Raw genomic sequence first — 17,143 nt, 5'->3', positions numbered from 1 at the left:
TAAATCGTTATTAGAAAAACAAATCATCAGTTCAATTTATTATAATCATCACAAGATTGAAAACCTTCTTCACTTTAGCCATTCTTCATCTTAAATTTGTTTAAAACAAAAATACAAACCTCTAAAGAAAAATGGAAAAAAGACGAGAATTGAAAGGTTACAAATATGATTTATAATCAAGTTTGCTTCACTTCCTCCATGATCACAACTGTATACTAAATTGCTGTGAAGGGGAAGTGGTATCAATTTGAAGCAGTAGTACACGTTGATATAACGAGAGCAAAACTACATGGAGAAAAAGTTTTGCTAGTACAACATCAATAAATGAGATGGAGAGATTTAAACATCTAACTTATTGGTTGAAGGTATATATTTTATGTCAATTGAGATAGACTCGTATTGACACGTGGAAAAGAGTTAAAAAATTGAATCATTCTGAATTTGGTGAGAATCACCAGATAAATAACGGCCACTAAAATCTGGGGGCCTCCACTGAAATGCCTCTTTCTGTCAACAACTTCAATTTCTGCAACATAGCCAAACATATTGTGAGGTTTAGAAGAAAATGAGCCGCCAATATCTGCCAATAACTCAACCAAAACAATATCGAAATGCCCTCTACGCTAACCAAACAAATTTGCGGTAGATACTAATTGAAATTTAGTGTGTGTGGAATAATTATGAAGTAATGCTTTCTGAACCAAATCAAAGATTTAAGAGGACAAAAAGAGTTTTTGTTTTATATCTTAATAAATAAAAAGCACTTCAAACTTTTTTCTAATTAATTTAGAAGATATTTTTAAGAAAATCTGGATATCTTTTACTTAGGCCAAAGTCTTTGCCTCGTGAGAAAAAAAATGTCCATATAAGGAAAGTGAGGATTGGTGTCTAATGTCTAATTGTCTTTCTCCTAAAAGCGTCCCTTTTTTCTTTCTTTCTTTCTTTCTTTCTTTCTTCTTTTTTTAATTTTTTTTTCCCTTTCTTCCAATTGTTTATCTCTACTCCTTTTAGGCTACTTTCCTCCTAATAAACCATCTAAAACATTACTGGTGATGGTGATTGCATTGCTACCAGCGATAGACACATAAAAAGCTAGCTTGAATACAAACATACAAATATCAATTATGGTGGGGGGTGACAAAAAAATAGAGGCAAGGGTTAGACGGAAACTCAGTAACAGAACATTATATTATATGTCCTGCCAATCAGAATAAAAAAATTAAGGTCATGAGCGGCGAATTAGAACCGTGATATATTGGGGAGGATCATCCAAACTGGAGCAACCTAGCACTACTTCTCTCCTTAGTTTTGCTGTGAGCTTATGACAAACTCGCAACTGAAAGTAACAATAACAATACAAAATGAAAATCATTTGAAGGTCAAATGTAGGAATGATACCAAAATAATTGGGACTAAGTAAGAGGATGGTTCAAAAAATCATACCTCGGATCGAGTAGCCCCACCAATAATGAATACAAAAACACGTTGTCCCATCTTCTTAAAATCAAGAGTTGCAGCTCTCAAAATAGAGTCACTGTAACATGTTCATAGTCTTTATTGATGAACTTGAATATTAAAGCTTTGAAACACTCCAGATATGAAATATTAATCCCCAAAACAATTATGTAATTTTATCTTGCAACATAAATTAGTTTGGAAATCACAAAATCATCTAGTTAAATCCTAGAAGCATGGATGTGAGGTATGACGGGGTGACAAGCCATTTCTTAAAAATCTAAGACTACATGACACATTTATTCAAACATACAATTTTTTCTAAATACTCATAATTTTTTTCTAAAGAAGTTCAAGTTCAATAAGTTTACATGCTTTTATGCTTTAGAAAATGAATTTGACGTCTTGCAATTTACCATTTCCCCCTGTTTTAACCTGTATCTATTTATTACGCTGAACAAGGGCTCAATGTGTGCCTAGCAACTGCCGTTTTGTAGACCTAGTATTTGTCACGTCTATTATTGCTAACAGGCATCGTACACATCACCAGCTCGTTGATGCAATAGTTGGTCCAAACAGAACAACTACTTATTAAAGGAAAATAAAAGAAAATTTCCAGACTTATTGACAGACCTTCCATATCCATCGTCAGAGATACTGGATCGTGCCCAATTTGCCGTTCGTCTTGATCTCATTGATTTTGGGCCCCCAGTAGATTGACCTGTCTGGCTAGTTGCACTCTGAGAACCTTTTGGGGCAGGTTTTTCAGTTACCGGGGGAGGTTCGTTCATGCATGAATATTCACTTTTTGATAAATCACCTTTGCACAAATTTTCAATAAGCTCCTGAAGAAAAAAAGATGTTTATAAGCATTTGACCATAGTTTTGCAACTTCAGTCTTCAGGCAACGCCCACAACTTGGTTTTACTTTATGCTCTTTAAACGAGGCATTCCTATTCTAAGCCATTCTAGTGTCCATATTTCTTCTTCAACTATATAATTGTTGCTACATTAAAATCTGTCCAAGTTAGATCAAATACCAAGTACATCAAAAAACCATTTTCATTTTTTGATAAGAAGAAGAAAGATCGTGAAATTGATAAAAATTAAATTCTGTTATGTAACATGTAACCATTTAAAACCCAAAATTGTTTTTCATAAAGATCAGTCAATTTCAATATCCCTTTGCTTCCTTTTAGACGAAGGGCTTAAATTTCTCCTTTTCTTTTATATCAACCTCAAAAGTTGATAATTTTTAGAGTAATGATTAGGCGTAGTCTCACTACACCTATCTCCATGTAGATCATCATTTATCACATGCTAATAATATAATAAGTTAATTTAAAAAAAAAAACAATTTTTTGCCACATGACATGTTCTAATTTGGATAACTAGTGGGAAGATAGTTGAAGGAACGCTGCACCCGAGTGTTCTAAATTTTACGGAAGAGGAAGTTAAATACTTTAACCAAAAAGCTCCTTATTAGCAAACCTCAATCATGGGGTAAAATCGAAATAGTTGCCATGTTTCTTCTTCACCGGTACGGTCCTTTCTTGTTGCTTGTTTAGTCTGATAATAAAAAGTGTTAAATCATCGGGGTGCTCGCACCAGCGTTGCTCTAAATTTCAACATCTGAACTTGAATAATATCTCGAAATAACTTTTACCTTTTGTGCATTAAATTTTAAGGAGAAACTATGAGCTGAGGACGTCTTTTTGGAATCCGACCCAGCCAGCAACCGCATGTTCTTCACTACCTTCATATCTTCAGTTGATAGCTTAGCCAACTAATATAAAGTTGAAACTATTAGTAAATGTAGTCATTTTCAAAGCTATCAATCAAATCTTTAAAGTAGAATCAAACGCACAAGGAGAAGATGAGTAAGAAAGCTAAAAGGAGGTGAAACGATTAAAATGGCTAATGCCCAACTCCAACAGATTCCGATTTCATTTATGTTCCATAAATAATAACTTAAGAGAGGTTCTATAAGATGTACAAAAGTATACATGACGTTGAACAATTTGATCTGAACTGTTTTCCTTCCATCGATAAAAATTCTTCTATAATGTATGCAATAATATATCAGCTCTCGGTAACTTCTTCCCCATTTTTTTGGGTTAGTCTCTACAGAATTATTTTATTAGTTCGACTGTCTATGCACAATCATTTCTTTAGCACAAAAGTTTGCTGCTTACAGACTTCGTTTATTAGAAGGAGACATGCTTAGCATTCTATGGATAAAAAACCTTTTAGATAAAATAAATTTCTCTCTTACCTGCATTATCTTTAAAGCTTTGTCGTCCTCAAACTTTTCAGGATAGACAGACGCATAAATCATCAACAAACGTAATTTATTTTCTGGACTTGCATTCTGCACAGGAACAGAAAGTTCAAGAATGATTAATAATTGACAAGATCTTTTCTAACCATATTTGGCTATGTATCTTCACTCCTTTTAGCATATGACCTGATTTGTCCTTAAGTAGTTAATAACATCCTTAGCTCCGGCATCTCCAAAAACCAAATCCTGTTCCAATTGCCCAAGGTCTCGAAGTCCCAGTTCTCTAATCAGTTTGTTTACTTTTCCAGCAATCTATATTAGATAATAAAAAAAGATAACGGTCAACACAGAACAGAGGAAACACAATAGTCTATTATTTTAAAAACTGTTGGCCTCTAATCAAACCCAAGCGATCATATCTTCTCAACCTCATTGTATATTTCAGTGCAACAGTTAGCAAATGTATAACTTTCAAATCTGAATTTTGAGAATATCCAAAAAGGGGAGCGAGCTAATCACAGATAAGATTAGTTCTCAAAGTGGAAGCAACATAACCTCCTGCTGCATGAGAAACAAACCTCAACATGAAGAGTAATCTTTTCAACTTGTTCTGTGTATTGTGGTAAAGCTTGAACCATTTTTTGTAAATCTCGAGTAGAAATTTCACCTCCATCTCTGCAAAGAGCAACTTCAACATTTAAGAGGTAGCAATATGAAAGACGGAAAAACAGAACGCCTTCAATTTGGAACTGGCGAAAGTAGTGGCACAAATGGACGTGATTAACTATTAGAGAACTAAATCCCATGACAAACTTATATTTTGTTTTAAATAAATGTGAAATCTGAACAATCACAACAGCACTAAAACGAACCTTGCACTTTGCTGAATTTGCGCAGCTTTGTTTTTAGATACAAAATTGGTCATCTTCTCATGTAACCGTTCACTAGCCTGTTATTCAGTTGGGGAAAAAGAGCCAATGAACAAACAAATCATCCGATAGGGGAAATTTTTAATGGATAGAATAGACATACATCTGCAATATGTGAATGTCGAAGCTCAAGCCAAACAGGATCTGTGTCTTCCAAAAGGGCCTCTCTTTTATCGGGTGCACCTCCTGTTTTACTGGATACCTAGGAAGACAATGTGTACAAATTTATATTTGAAAAAGAAGGAAAACGCAGGGAAGTTGAGCAAGAGAACGAATTTGACACATCAACTAGTAAGGTCCATACCTCATATGTGTATTTATTTCCGTCCATTTCTAACAAATCCCGACACATAGCATCATAAGTCCACTCATGAATAACAGGGGCAATCTGTAGTTTCAGTTCAAAACAGTAAATAAACTACCAGACAAAAAATTACATCATCACTTGAAACAAAAATTAAAGTAACCTGATCAATGGATCTATCCAAGATGAGCAGCTCACATGTTTCAGACTGAGGGTAGTTGGGAATGGTAGTTTTATACTTTGAAATACAGTTCCAGATGGCAGCAGCAAGTTTTGTGGGTACTAATTCACGAAGTGATGCCTCGGTGGGATCATCTAAAGCCTTGGAAGCTCGATATCTCACAAATGGAAACTCCTAAAGAAGGGAGAGGATTTAATTAGTATCAATCACCAAACATCAAATACAAAACAATTGCAGTTTGTTAACCTTGATTGTTTTGATCCATGACAAGGTAATAATTTGACGTAGAAAGCCGGTGATAAAGGCTTTTCAATTAAGTTTACCGAAAGAAATTAAATGTCTTCTTATACACTTGTACAGCCATATAGAATAAATGTTAGCTGGCTGTCTGCTATAGTTCTTAAAATTAAGAAGGTAAGCGGGGAGAAAACCAAAGCAGAACACGAAAATATTGGACCATTAAGTCAGCTGCGCATGCTTGCTGCTAAATTGTAGTAGCTAGTGCAGCAACAGATAGTCGCTCAAATCTAATACATAATTCAAAATCAATAAACACACGCATGCACGCACAAAAATAATAACATAAAAATAAAATACTTTTTATTGAAAAAAAAAAGTAGAAAGCTTAGCACACCATTCCTAGGGTGGCATACCTTTAGTGAGGCAAAAACAGTAGCTATTCTAGTTGCCATTGTGTTCAAGCAGTTATCAAATTTACGAGAATTCTCAATATCACCAAAAAGATCTTCTAATGCCCTTTCTTGATCAGTGAAAAAGGCCTGCATTAAAGTCATTGTCAATTCTCAGTTCATCGTAAACCTAAAGGTGAAGCAAAAACTTAGGACATGGAAGATGTAAAAGCATCATTCATTGCGTTTGATTGTAGACGCACATGCACATGCATTATGAACGGAGTAAGTCCAGGGAGGTCATATGTTCAAGTCCCTAAAATTAAAATTAATTTCCACTTGTTGGACCTTTCAAAATATTTCAGCTCAAAGTGAAGTAAAATTGATTTTTACTTGTTGGGCATTACAAATATTTCAAGCCTACAAATGAAGGGAGTGTTGGTGATATATAATTAAAATTTGTCTTCAACCGCCAGCTTAAGCTTTTGGGTGAATTGGCAGTTTAATATGTTGGTGATATATAATTAAAATTTGCCTTCAACCACCGGCTTAAGCTTCTGGGTGAATTGGCAGTTTAATATGGTATCAGAGCAGTCCAAGGAGGTCCTGTGTTCAAGTCCCTGCCAATTAAAATTAATTTCTACTTGTTGGGCCTTTCAAAATATTTCAAGCCCACAAATGGGGAGTGTTGGTGAGCTTTTGGATGAATCGACAGTTTAATAAAAAGCATCATTCATTGCGTTTGATTGTGCATTATGCTAGACGTCTACTAAAAGGAATGTGGAGGGATAATTCCAACCACAGGACACTTACGGGTTAAGAACTTAGCATCAGAAGAAAATAAAAACGAATGTATCAAGTACCTGGCTATCAATCGGAAAGTATTCGAGGTTCATCTGGAGGAAAAAAGGAAATGAAAAATGATATGAAAGGAAGGAAAAGATGGTGATTAATATCATATATTATCTCAAAAGAAAATTTTCAAGAATAAAATGAAGACATGACCAACCTCTCGCAATGCACCTATGCGGGGTAAGACACTTGTATCACACTTAATGTGATTGACAAATTCTTTTGGGACGGGTGAACTGAAAAATACAAATGCTCTGGAACGCAAATAAAAAGGCATTAGCAACAATCAGGAAACGAAGCATATAACCAATATGAATATTGCAAGAAAACTGTAGGGGGGAAACTAAACCACTTTACGTACTTCTTGTATAAAGGTTCCCTTCCTGACATGTCGGACAAGAACATAACAACACTGCATGCTAGAAAAAGATACGGTCAAAAAGAGTTCAGAGTTCATAGCATACACTGAAGTAAAGGGAACCCATTTCTAACTTCCAATAATTGCAGAATCAAGCCCAAAAGTAAGCATAAATTTTTATAAAAAAATTTAAATGTTACCCCCTCCTGAGAATACGAATGATTTAAGAAATCAAATTTAGTACATCCAACCTAAAGAACACAAAAATTTGTTTCACGAAAAACAAATGGCAACTACAATAAAAAGAATGATAAACAAAAGAGGGCACAAGAAATTCTAATGCATCTACAAGTATTGCAGGCTCATTGAAAATATAGGGTACTTGAAGCGCAAAAGAAGGTGATAAATTGTGATTTATGGAGAATGCCTACCAGTCTAAAGAACATGACAACTTGTTTCACGAAAAAACAAAAAACTTACTTCTCTTTGGATGGCTGGATAAAATAAATAGCATCCATAGATGGCAATGGTTGCCTTCTTCTGAACAGGTCTTCCACAACTGCAGTAAAAGAAGAATTTACAACAAGTCATCAAAAACAGAGACAACGGATAATGGAAAATATTGGAAAAGATAGCAAAGACGAAATTTAGGATGAATATGGAATAACGAAAAAAATATTAGAACAGGATTTAGAATGGCAAATACCACATAGGCAAGAAAATGAATGACAATATTTTACAAGGAAAAATGATACAAACAAAATAAATAAATAAATATAATTGAACGTACGTGAAACTCCTTGGTCTGTGATATCCGCCATTTTACAAGAGTGAGACATGACTTTCACCGTCACTTTATCCATAATTAGTACCTGCAAATAAGTTATGAAGGATCAGCGAAAAAGGAAGAATAAAAGCTTCGTATCACATTAAAATGCGGATTAAATATAATTTTGATGAACACACCTTCCAAGGTTTTGAATTCTCTGTATTAGCTGCTCCAAGCATTTCGTATAATAATCCTGAGAAAAGTTCAATGCGATTATGCAATTGAGTGAGAACTAGCAATCCCAAAACATTATAAGAAACTCAGATTCTTTAATGCATCAGTAATCTGTGGAAAGACTCCAAACTCCAAGTATTCAAACAATTAGAAAGTAGAAAGGCATTGTTGAAGCTAAAAGCTAAAAGAAAAAGAGAAGACAAGCTTACGATCGCGACTGGTTTGACGGAAATTCTTGTACTCGTTATGTCCTCCAATGGAGCAGGAATCGGAATCCGAGAACGACATTGATGAGCAGCAAAAGAAGAAGATGAGAAACGATTGATTTTAACAATTGAGATCAAAAGAAACATAAAATTTCAGAGAAGCAATGAGAGAGAAATTTGCGATTTGTGTTTCAGGAAAATTGGAGAAATGGAAGGGAATGGAAGGGAAGGTCTTCAGAAGCGCAATACAAGCCAAGGCGGGAACTTCGGCAACGTTTTCAACCAAATACTTTCTTTCTTCATTTATCGTTTTTCTTTTTCCTTTTTCGGAAATTTATCATTTAAATCCTTTTTTCTCTTTCGTTAGTAATTTTTTATTTTCATATTATTTATATATTTATATTTTTGTTAAATTAATGATAATTTGATTTGTATGATTTAACCAAATTGAGCAAAGTTTGCTTAGTACCATATAAAACAAATTACTTTTTTTCTCAATTCACAAACCATCTATGCATGATGTTATCATATTCAATATAATATATTGTGGATGTATGTTAACCAATCCTAAATTAGTTTAGATCTAAGAATAAACATGAAAAGTGGAAGAAAACGTAGTTTACTAACAAATGGATATTGATTAGAAATAATTATTTAAATTATTACTAAATTACTAATTTAAAATCAAAATATCTAAAATATAAATTAAAAAAAAATAAATTATAAAGATTAATTTGAAACTAAATCTAATCGATAGCGAACAAATTTATAATTTATTATTGTTAGTATAGATAGAAATCAAATAATGTTTTTGAATAATATATTAAAAAGGAGACGAATACGACGATGGAATAGAGAAAGAAAAAATCGAAGCTCAAAATAATAATTAAAATAAATATTTTAAAAGTTCACAATAAGTATAATTGAGTAATAACGTATTAAGGGCTAATGTTTTCTTTTGGTTCACGAGATAAAAAAAGAAAATAATGACATACTTTCACATGCATTTTCTTTTCAAATTATAACATTCCATAGAAGAGCTCTACTGATACAATTTACATTCATTTCATAAATCATATATTATAAAGTATTAATTATATGAAACTTAGAGATAACCCTTCTCTTTGCAACATTGAATAGCTTCATCAAACATTTCATCAATCCCACAATTGTATTGAAAACCAGCATCCAAAAGTTTCTTTGACGACACATCAGCAAAATCAATGTAGCATTTGACATCTTTCAAAACCCTAGACCAAAGAAATAAAGAATCACAAAATTACAAATTACAATTAGTCTTCTTAATCTATGTTTGATAACTACATAATAATTAATTAATAAGCTACATGTTTGTTAGACAAATGTTGGTTTATTTTACATAATATATTAATCAATAACAAATGATATAAGAATATTATATGTATACCTACAAAGTATTTGATCTACAACGGTTCTAATAATGGTACTTCAATAGAACATGGGTGCTCTATATTTAGTTAAAAAACAATTATATAGTTTGTCATACATGTATACACGTTGTGATAAATTAGTAGCTATTTGTCTGATAATCATGCCACTCATCATTTAAACAGTAATGTTAACACATCAACATCAAACAAAATCATATCTCAAAGTTGAGATACATAATTGAATTTTTTTTAAGCACAATAACCAAATACATCCAACCAATAAAGTATTTAGCATTAGAAAAACAATAGTTTGTGACTACACTATGTATCTTATAACTTTAAAAAGGATTCAATAGGCCTTTGATTAAATTACTTTTTAATTTAATATAGATCCCAAGGCTTTCAAATTATCAAATAAAACTTTTAGTTTTTAGTTATATTATTATATAGCTAATGGGTGAATGATATTCAATAATTTTACAAAAATTAACAATTCTATAAGACATAAGCGTTTTGTGTTAAATAGATTTACAAATTAAACCATATGCTAGAGATATATTAGGCACTTTTTAAAGTTCATGGATCAACAAACACAAAATCAATTTTAGGGACTAAATTTTTTTAATTTTAGATGTGTTTTTTATATATATATATATAATTAACCTTTTGGAAATTAGAAAAAGTAGGATGATATATAATAAAAATGGTGGTGTAGAGTTGAACTCACTCTAGAGATGGTAATTGAAATTCTGGGTATTTGGCAGAGAGAAATTTAGCCAAATCTTCAATTGTGATTATGTGGGAAGAACAAACATATCTCCCATTTGCCTTTGGATTTTCAAATAGAAAAATATGTGCCCTTGCCACGTCATCTACGTGCACCATGTTTATTCTTAAAATCATTCCATATTCATCTTCATTGCCTGCCATTAAGTTCCTTCATCATTTACATTAACAATAATGAGATGTATAACTCAAAATCCATATACAATATCGATATATAATTCTTTTAAGTTTGGAAAATTAAATTTGAAAATAATCTATAGTTAATACTTGTTAGTCATTTTCATGGAATTTAGTCTTCTTTAGGGTTGGTTTTATTAATTTAGTTATTGTATTTACGATTTTATAATTTAATCGATCAATTTTGTATGTAATAATTTAGTCCACGCATACTTTTGAAAATGGTAAAGATTTAGTCTTTAAATACTATTGTACTATTAAAAATATCATTCAGACTTACTTAAATTTCTTACCTACCTAGACCGATGAACTACTGACTAAACCGTATGCTAAAGACATGTACACTCCTGTGGTCGGATATTAAAATTTCTTATGTCTCCCGTTGTGTGACACCTGACTAGGTACTATAGATTTTTAAATACTAGATCCCTTTATTTGGTAAATATTTGGTTATTTTAGGTAGTGGAGAGAGGCTAGGGAAAATATTTTTCGACCAACGGATCATTTTCTCTCTTAAGATCGGAGCTTCTATCCTCGTTCAAGCCAAGTATTTACTAAATTTGATAATAAAGTATTAAGTAGGAGAGCAAGAAAAACATACCTAAAACCAAAGCCAATGTTGTGCGAACAGAGCCAGGAAGCTTAGGACAAATGAAGGGACCAACAACAAAAGTTGGAATAACAGACACAACTTCCAACCCATGTTGTTTTGAAAATTCAAGAATTGCTTGTTCTGTTAATTTCTTGGAAATTGGGTATGGTATGATCTTCCCTTTGGTAGAACTTTATTTATGTAATCAATTTCAGCCCAATTACTTTCGTCCAAATACTCCATTTTGTTGCTGTCATTACAAAATTGTATGGCTGATGCACTTGAAGTGTACACAACTCTTCTTACTGTTCTTGAATTTAAACAGGCTTTCAATATCCCCAAAGCTCCATCCACTGTTCTTCTTATCACCACTTCCGCATCTTCTTTATCCTCAAAATCCACTGGAGTAGCAACATGAAAAACTCCAATACACCCTTCTATGGCATCTCCAAAACTATCTGGATCATTCAGATCAGCATTATATATTTGTAGATTCTTCGATGCTCCTGGTAGATTTGTTAAGAAGCTATAATCTCTTTTCTTCTCTGTAAATAAGAGAAAAAAATTCGTGTTAGATTGTCCATCCAAGTTAGCATAGCTTAGTGGAAAAACTTTATAATATAATACATTTTGAATTACGACAAACTAAAGAGTCATTTTTTTTCCTAGCCCCTATCCTTGACGTACCTGGGTCTGATCTTACGGTGGTTGAGACGGAGTAACCATCTTCGAGAAGTCGCTTGACGAGCCACGATCCTATAAATCCAGTGCCTCCTGTTACACAAACTTTCCCCTTCATCCCACCTTCCATTTCTCTCTATCATCTACAAAACTAAGAGGTATAGCATGGCTCTTATTTATGTACCTTCTCTGTTTTTTTTTTTTTTTTTTGTCTTTTTGCGTTTATAAGTGATAAGGTGCAAGATTTTCAAAACTTATTATTGGAGGAGACGCATTGCTACTAAAGGAAGTTAGATAAATAGTGATTTTCATTCACCAAAGATATAAGTGCAGCCAATTATGTAACAAATGATGTAAGACATGAGTAGCAAATGATGTAAACATATGTTTGGGACAACATGAAATTTTATTTCAAAGTTAATTAACAAGAAAATAAGTAACTCATCAATCTTATAAACATTTTAGTCTTTTGAATTTTCCAACGTGAGCCATCAATGTGAGATCTTCAACGGTAATACAAGTCGAAATTACTGTATTTGTAAGGAAATTGCAAAAAAAAAAAAACTAATATTTTAATCCTCGCATAAAATTTTGATGAAAATGACTGCTTAAATATATTTTTTTAAAATTGGGTGTGAAAATCTCCTAATCCAATCAAATCCAATAAACAGAGCCCCAAGATATGGATTTCAAAGACTGAGGATCAGTATAAAAATAAATTCGAAGTACACAGCAGTTCCATGCTTCAGAACCCATCACTAATAAAAATACATATGTTTTCAGAAGAAAACAGACTATGCTAAACAGAAATAGGAACTACTTCAAAGCCAATTGTAACATACAAATTTTGTATCATCCAAAGCGCCTATAGAAATTAACCACATCAAACTTTGCAATCAAGAACTTTGATCAACATTATTTCCATGTTTACTTCTCCTTTGTTTCATATATAATAATACAAAAACACGAGCTAGAGATAACCCTTCTCTTTGCAGCTTTCGATTGCTCCATCAAGCATTTCTTCGATACCATACTTGTATTGAAAACCAGCATCCAAAAGCTTCTTTGATGAGACATCAGTGAATATGTAGCCTTTGACATCTTTCAAAGACCTGCAGTTAAGCCAGTTGATTTAGTTAATCTCTAAACTCAACAATGTTTTACGTTGAGTTGTGAAACTTTATATTCCGTGTTACGAACTAGATGATGAAGATCTAATATGTTTAATAGAGAAAAACTTGGCATTTAACAAATAAAGGATTAAAAAAATAGTGAACATCTACACAAAGAATTTTATAAATGAGATTTGATACGATGTTTCAAAATAAGGGGTAACAGTACAAGCAACTTTATTTTCACCAGGTATCAACTCTCCTATAATTTGTCTATCAAGTCATGCAATCAATCAATATTTATTCAATAAGCATACCATATAATTGTTTAGTTACCTACAAGAATGGATGAGTGCATAGAATCACAAATTAAAAAAATGAATGAACAGACAGCACAATCAAAATCCACAAGTTGCTAACTATTCCATTTTTTAGTTTTTGAAAATTTTACATGTTTATCACAATTTATTTACCATGGATGCATGGATGCTTGGATAAAAGTTTAAATTTTTAGTCAAATTCCAAAAACAAAAACAAGTTTTAAAAACTACTTTTTTTTAGTTTTCAAAACTTGGTTTGGAATTTGAAAACTCCTAAAAGGTAGACAAAAAAAAGAAAACAAATAAATCAATAGGTAGAAATAGTGTTTATAAACTCAATTTTAGTTTTATATATTCAAACAAAAACTATATTTTCAAAAAAATTGCAACGACAAGGGAAAGTAATATGTATTGGAACTCACTCAGGAGATGGTATCTGAAATTCTGGGTACTTGGCAGAAAAGAAGTTAGCCAATTCTTCCAATGTGATTATGTGAGAAGAACAAACATATCGCCCACTTGCACTCGGATGTTCAAATAGATAAATGTGTGCTCTTGCCACATCATCCACATGCACCATGTTTGATTTCAAGATCAAACCATACTCTGATTCATTACCTGCAAAAGTTTCATGTTTAAGATCATTTTGGAACTACGATCAATCCATACTCTGCCTATACAACTGTGTAGATTTTGAAAGACTCTAGCTCGAGAAATATTATGATTATTAGTATGGCTATTAGAAGGATCATATTAGTAATATCAGAGACAGATACCTAATATCAGAGACAGTATCACATGAACAGAGCCGGGAATTTTAGGACAAATGAAGGGACCGACGACATACGTTGGAAGGACAGTGACAACTTCTAATCCATATTGCTGAGAGAACTCGAGAACTGCTTTCTCGGTTAAAGTCTTGGAAATCGGGTATGATCTTCCCAACGGTGCAATATTATTGATATAATCAATGTCACTCCAACAGTTCTCATCCAAGAAGTCTACTTTATGGTGATTAAACTGCATGGTGGCCGCACTGGAAGTGTATACAACTCGCCTTACTGTTTTCGAATCTACAGAAAGTTTAAGGATGCCCAATGTTCCTTCAATCGTTCGTCTCGTCAACGATTCCACAGGTTCTTTGTCATCCACATCAATTGGGGTAGCAAGATGAAAGACTCCAATGCAACCTGCAATGGCAGGAGCAAAGCTGTTCGGGTCGTGAAGATCAGCCTGGTATATTTGCAGCTTTTCTGATGCTCCGGGTAGATTTGTCAAGAAGCTGTAGTCTTTTCTCTTCTCTGTGCAAATTAAAATGAAAGCAAATTTAGATTAGGAAGGCCAAGTTCCACAATTGATCTATTCAGTGATAAAAATATCTCTTATAACCTATTTGATAATGATTTTGTTTTGGTGGCCAGTTTATAAATTCATACTTGTTCACTGTAGTCGGATCTACCTCTTAAAATCCTTAATGAATTCCAAAAACTTAAAATAACTTAGGGCAATCCCTTAAAAGCAGATGCTACAGACAAAACTATAATAATTAGTCTTTTAAGGCAAGGATATAATACACTTTTTAAGGCAAAGATATAATACTTTCTTATTATTGTTTGGTTCAATTTACTTACACTTCAGCTAATCTTACAAGATAATTTGTCAAATTCTACCGGAGTTGGACATCAAGGAAGCTCACAAAATATTAAATCTTAAGTAAGTTGGCACCATAGACATTAAATCCTTTATTTACTACTGGGTTAAGGACGGTTGGCAATAATATAATATCCAACCTATCCACTTGAACTTAGTGGCTGTTTAAGATAAGTAGTTTTCTGTTCCCATGACATCATGTTCAGGTCAATATAACTAAACCCGCGAGTAATGTAAAACCCAAGACTTGAACCCACAAACTGATAGTTGAAAGAGGGGGCATAACAACTGCTCTACCACTTGACTTTCCTAAACGCACAAATAATGATGGGATGGTCCTAATGACATGTATGAAAAATTAAATATTCTATAACCTACTAGTTTAATATTTGAACTGTTTTAAAGGAGTAATCAGTCGAAGCCACTGTGCATAAATAGCAGTCAGATGATCAACTCTCACAGTAATTTCATCAAACACCAAACATGCAAACCTCAAAAGAAGTCAAAGAAGTGAAATGAAGTAAAGAATCCATAGCAGCAAGAACCAGGACAAAAAGACTCGAACAATATTCAGAGCCCATTTCTAAGACTCAAAACCACTCATTCTTACCAAATTATTTTATCCTTTACAATCCAATATATAAGATAAGATAACCCAGCAGCAAAGTTTGAATAAATTATCACCAATAGCAAATAACCAGCATCAGAAAGCCAAAACACCCATTGTTGATCTCAACCATGAAAATCTAAGAAAGAAAACATAGACCAAAAAATAGAAATGAGAAAAGACCTGGGTCGGCTCTAACAGTGGTAGTGACAGAGTAGCCATTTTCAAGAAGCTTCTTGATCAGCCATGAAGCTACAAATCCAGTACCTCCAGTTACACAAACTTTCCCCTTCGCCGCACTTTCCATTTCTCTCGATTTCTACTCTGTGTATAAACGATTTGTAAATGGCATAATCCCACCCCCAAGAGATTAAATATATGTAAAAAAAACACTTCAAAGAACTATTCTGTTAGAAACAGCTATTTCGGATTTGGGAAACAGGGCTAATGGTTGAATCAAAATACAGTTCGTTGTTTTCGACGATGACAAAACAGATTTGCTGTAATAAGCGGATGTTTATGGCTTTGACAGTCCGATCGAAAAGGACAAGACGTCTAAACTATGGTATTTGGAAACCAAAGTCGGATGATGAAAATTAATGGCGATTTGTCTAAAAACGAGGATGTTGTTTTTTTTCAAAATTTGAAGATCCATAATTTAATTTTGATAGAAATAGCATTTAGTCTTTTGCCCACGGAAACTTCTATTTCTACTCATCTTTCTTCATCTATATTACATTTTTAGTGTTGTTTGTTCCTATACTTCACTTTTTTGTTCATTTCTTTGGAAGGCAACTGAGAAATGCAACTTCATAACCAATAATTCTATAAGTGTATTACATTTTATCTTAAATTATTTTATAAAGTAATTCCTATCTTCTCCTTCCTCATTTCTCATAGCAGACCTTAATAGTGAAACTATTCTTTCGATTTTTCTTATAAAAAATTTAGTTAGAAGAAACAAAATAAGTAAAACCAAAAAGAAAATGAAAATGTAAGAACCGTGCATGGAAAGAGAGATTTATGTGAAAAAGCTTCTCTCTTTTTTCTAAATTAATTTTTTATGTTTCAAACTAGCTCTTTAAATCTTCCATCTAGGATGAAGTGTGCTTTTAGACCATTCCAATCGACTCAACTTTCGATTTTTACTTAAAAAATTCAACTTTCATTGAGCTTTTTACTAATTCGACCGACCATCGTTGGTTTAGTTACCTTATTTAATCCATAAATCTTGAAGAAGTTATTTAGTCGAATTTTCAGTTTGATTCTGTCACTCCAACAGGAGTTAAAGAGTGTGGAGTTGTAATCTCTTTTTTCCTTGTTTAACTTGAGAAGTTTGTGAATCTCATTGCCAAAAATACATTAATTTTATACCTTATGAAACTCCTCACAAGAGTGGAATAAATAACCAAAGCAAAAAAATACCCTGTGCGTCTAATTTTAGCAACAAAGTAAGAGCAAGATGAAGCATGAGCATGGGCAATATGGAGGGTAATAGAGGAATTGGTCGATAAAATCACAAATCAAATGGAACTTAAATTCTAGATAGTAAAAAAGATAACCATAATTATAAGGAAAAAATGAAAACTAGTGTATGAGTTACAGGTGGGA

The 17,143-nt window shown here is 32.8% G+C and overlaps 3 protein-coding genes across 4 annotated transcripts; all 3 read right to left on the bottom strand.

Annotated features, from left to right (window-relative positions):
• Positions 1–149: 149 nt before the first annotated feature.
• Positions 150–8,783, bottom strand: LOC103499028 (protein transport Sec1a-like). Of its 2 annotated transcripts, XM_008461902.3 has the most exons (21): positions 8,202–8,783; positions 7,956–8,011; positions 7,780–7,861; positions 7,470–7,548; positions 6,993–7,043; positions 6,789–6,885; positions 6,643–6,675; positions 5,804–5,929; positions 5,133–5,324; positions 4,970–5,053; positions 4,769–4,867; positions 4,609–4,685; positions 4,315–4,411; positions 3,923–4,048; positions 3,731–3,826; positions 3,122–3,241; positions 2,947–3,024; positions 2,089–2,300; positions 1,444–1,534; positions 1,247–1,336; positions 150–526 (listed from the first exon to the last, which is right to left on the bottom strand). In XM_008461902.3, the coding sequence occupies exons 1-21, from the start codon at positions 8,278–8,280 to the stop codon at positions 473–475; spliced, it is 2,019 nt and encodes a 672-aa protein (XP_008460124.1). In that variant the 5' UTR covers positions 8,281–8,783; the 3' UTR covers positions 150–472. The 2 variants fall into 2 exon arrangements, with proteins under 2 accessions (XP_008460124.1, XP_008460125.1); XM_008461903.2 differs by lacking the exon at positions 8,202–8,783 and having other exon boundaries at positions 6,993–7,050.
• Positions 8,784–9,169: 386 nt separating this feature from the next.
• LOC103499025 (vestitone reductase-like) lies at positions 9,170–12,014 on the bottom strand. The gene is given in 5 exon segments (XM_008461900.3): positions 9,170–9,448; positions 10,335–10,530; positions 11,172–11,331; positions 11,334–11,707; positions 11,850–12,014. Coding segments are annotated over 5 exon segments (999 nt in total). The 5' UTR covers positions 11,974–12,014; the 3' UTR covers positions 9,170–9,303.
• A 512-nt stretch (positions 12,015–12,526) lies between these two features.
• Positions 12,527–16,351, bottom strand: LOC103499024 (vestitone reductase-like). The gene is made up of 4 exons (XM_008461899.3): positions 15,716–16,351; positions 14,052–14,576; positions 13,698–13,893; positions 12,527–12,955 (listed from the first exon to the last, which is right to left on the bottom strand). Exons 1-4 carry the CDS (start codon positions 15,837–15,839, stop codon positions 12,814–12,816), a joined length of 987 nt encoding a protein of 328 aa, XP_008460121.1. The 5' UTR covers positions 15,840–16,351; the 3' UTR covers positions 12,527–12,813.
• Positions 16,352–17,143: the final 792 nt, after the last annotated feature.

Source organism: Cucumis melo, chromosome 11, assembly GCF_025177605.1.
Source record: "Cucumis melo cultivar AY chromosome 11, USDA_Cmelo_AY_1.0, whole genome shotgun sequence".
NCBI lineage: Eukaryota > Viridiplantae > Streptophyta > Magnoliopsida > Cucurbitales > Cucurbitaceae > Cucumis > Cucumis melo.
Note: the sequence above shows the minus strand (reverse complement) of the source record. Positions and strands in the feature narration are given on the sequence as shown.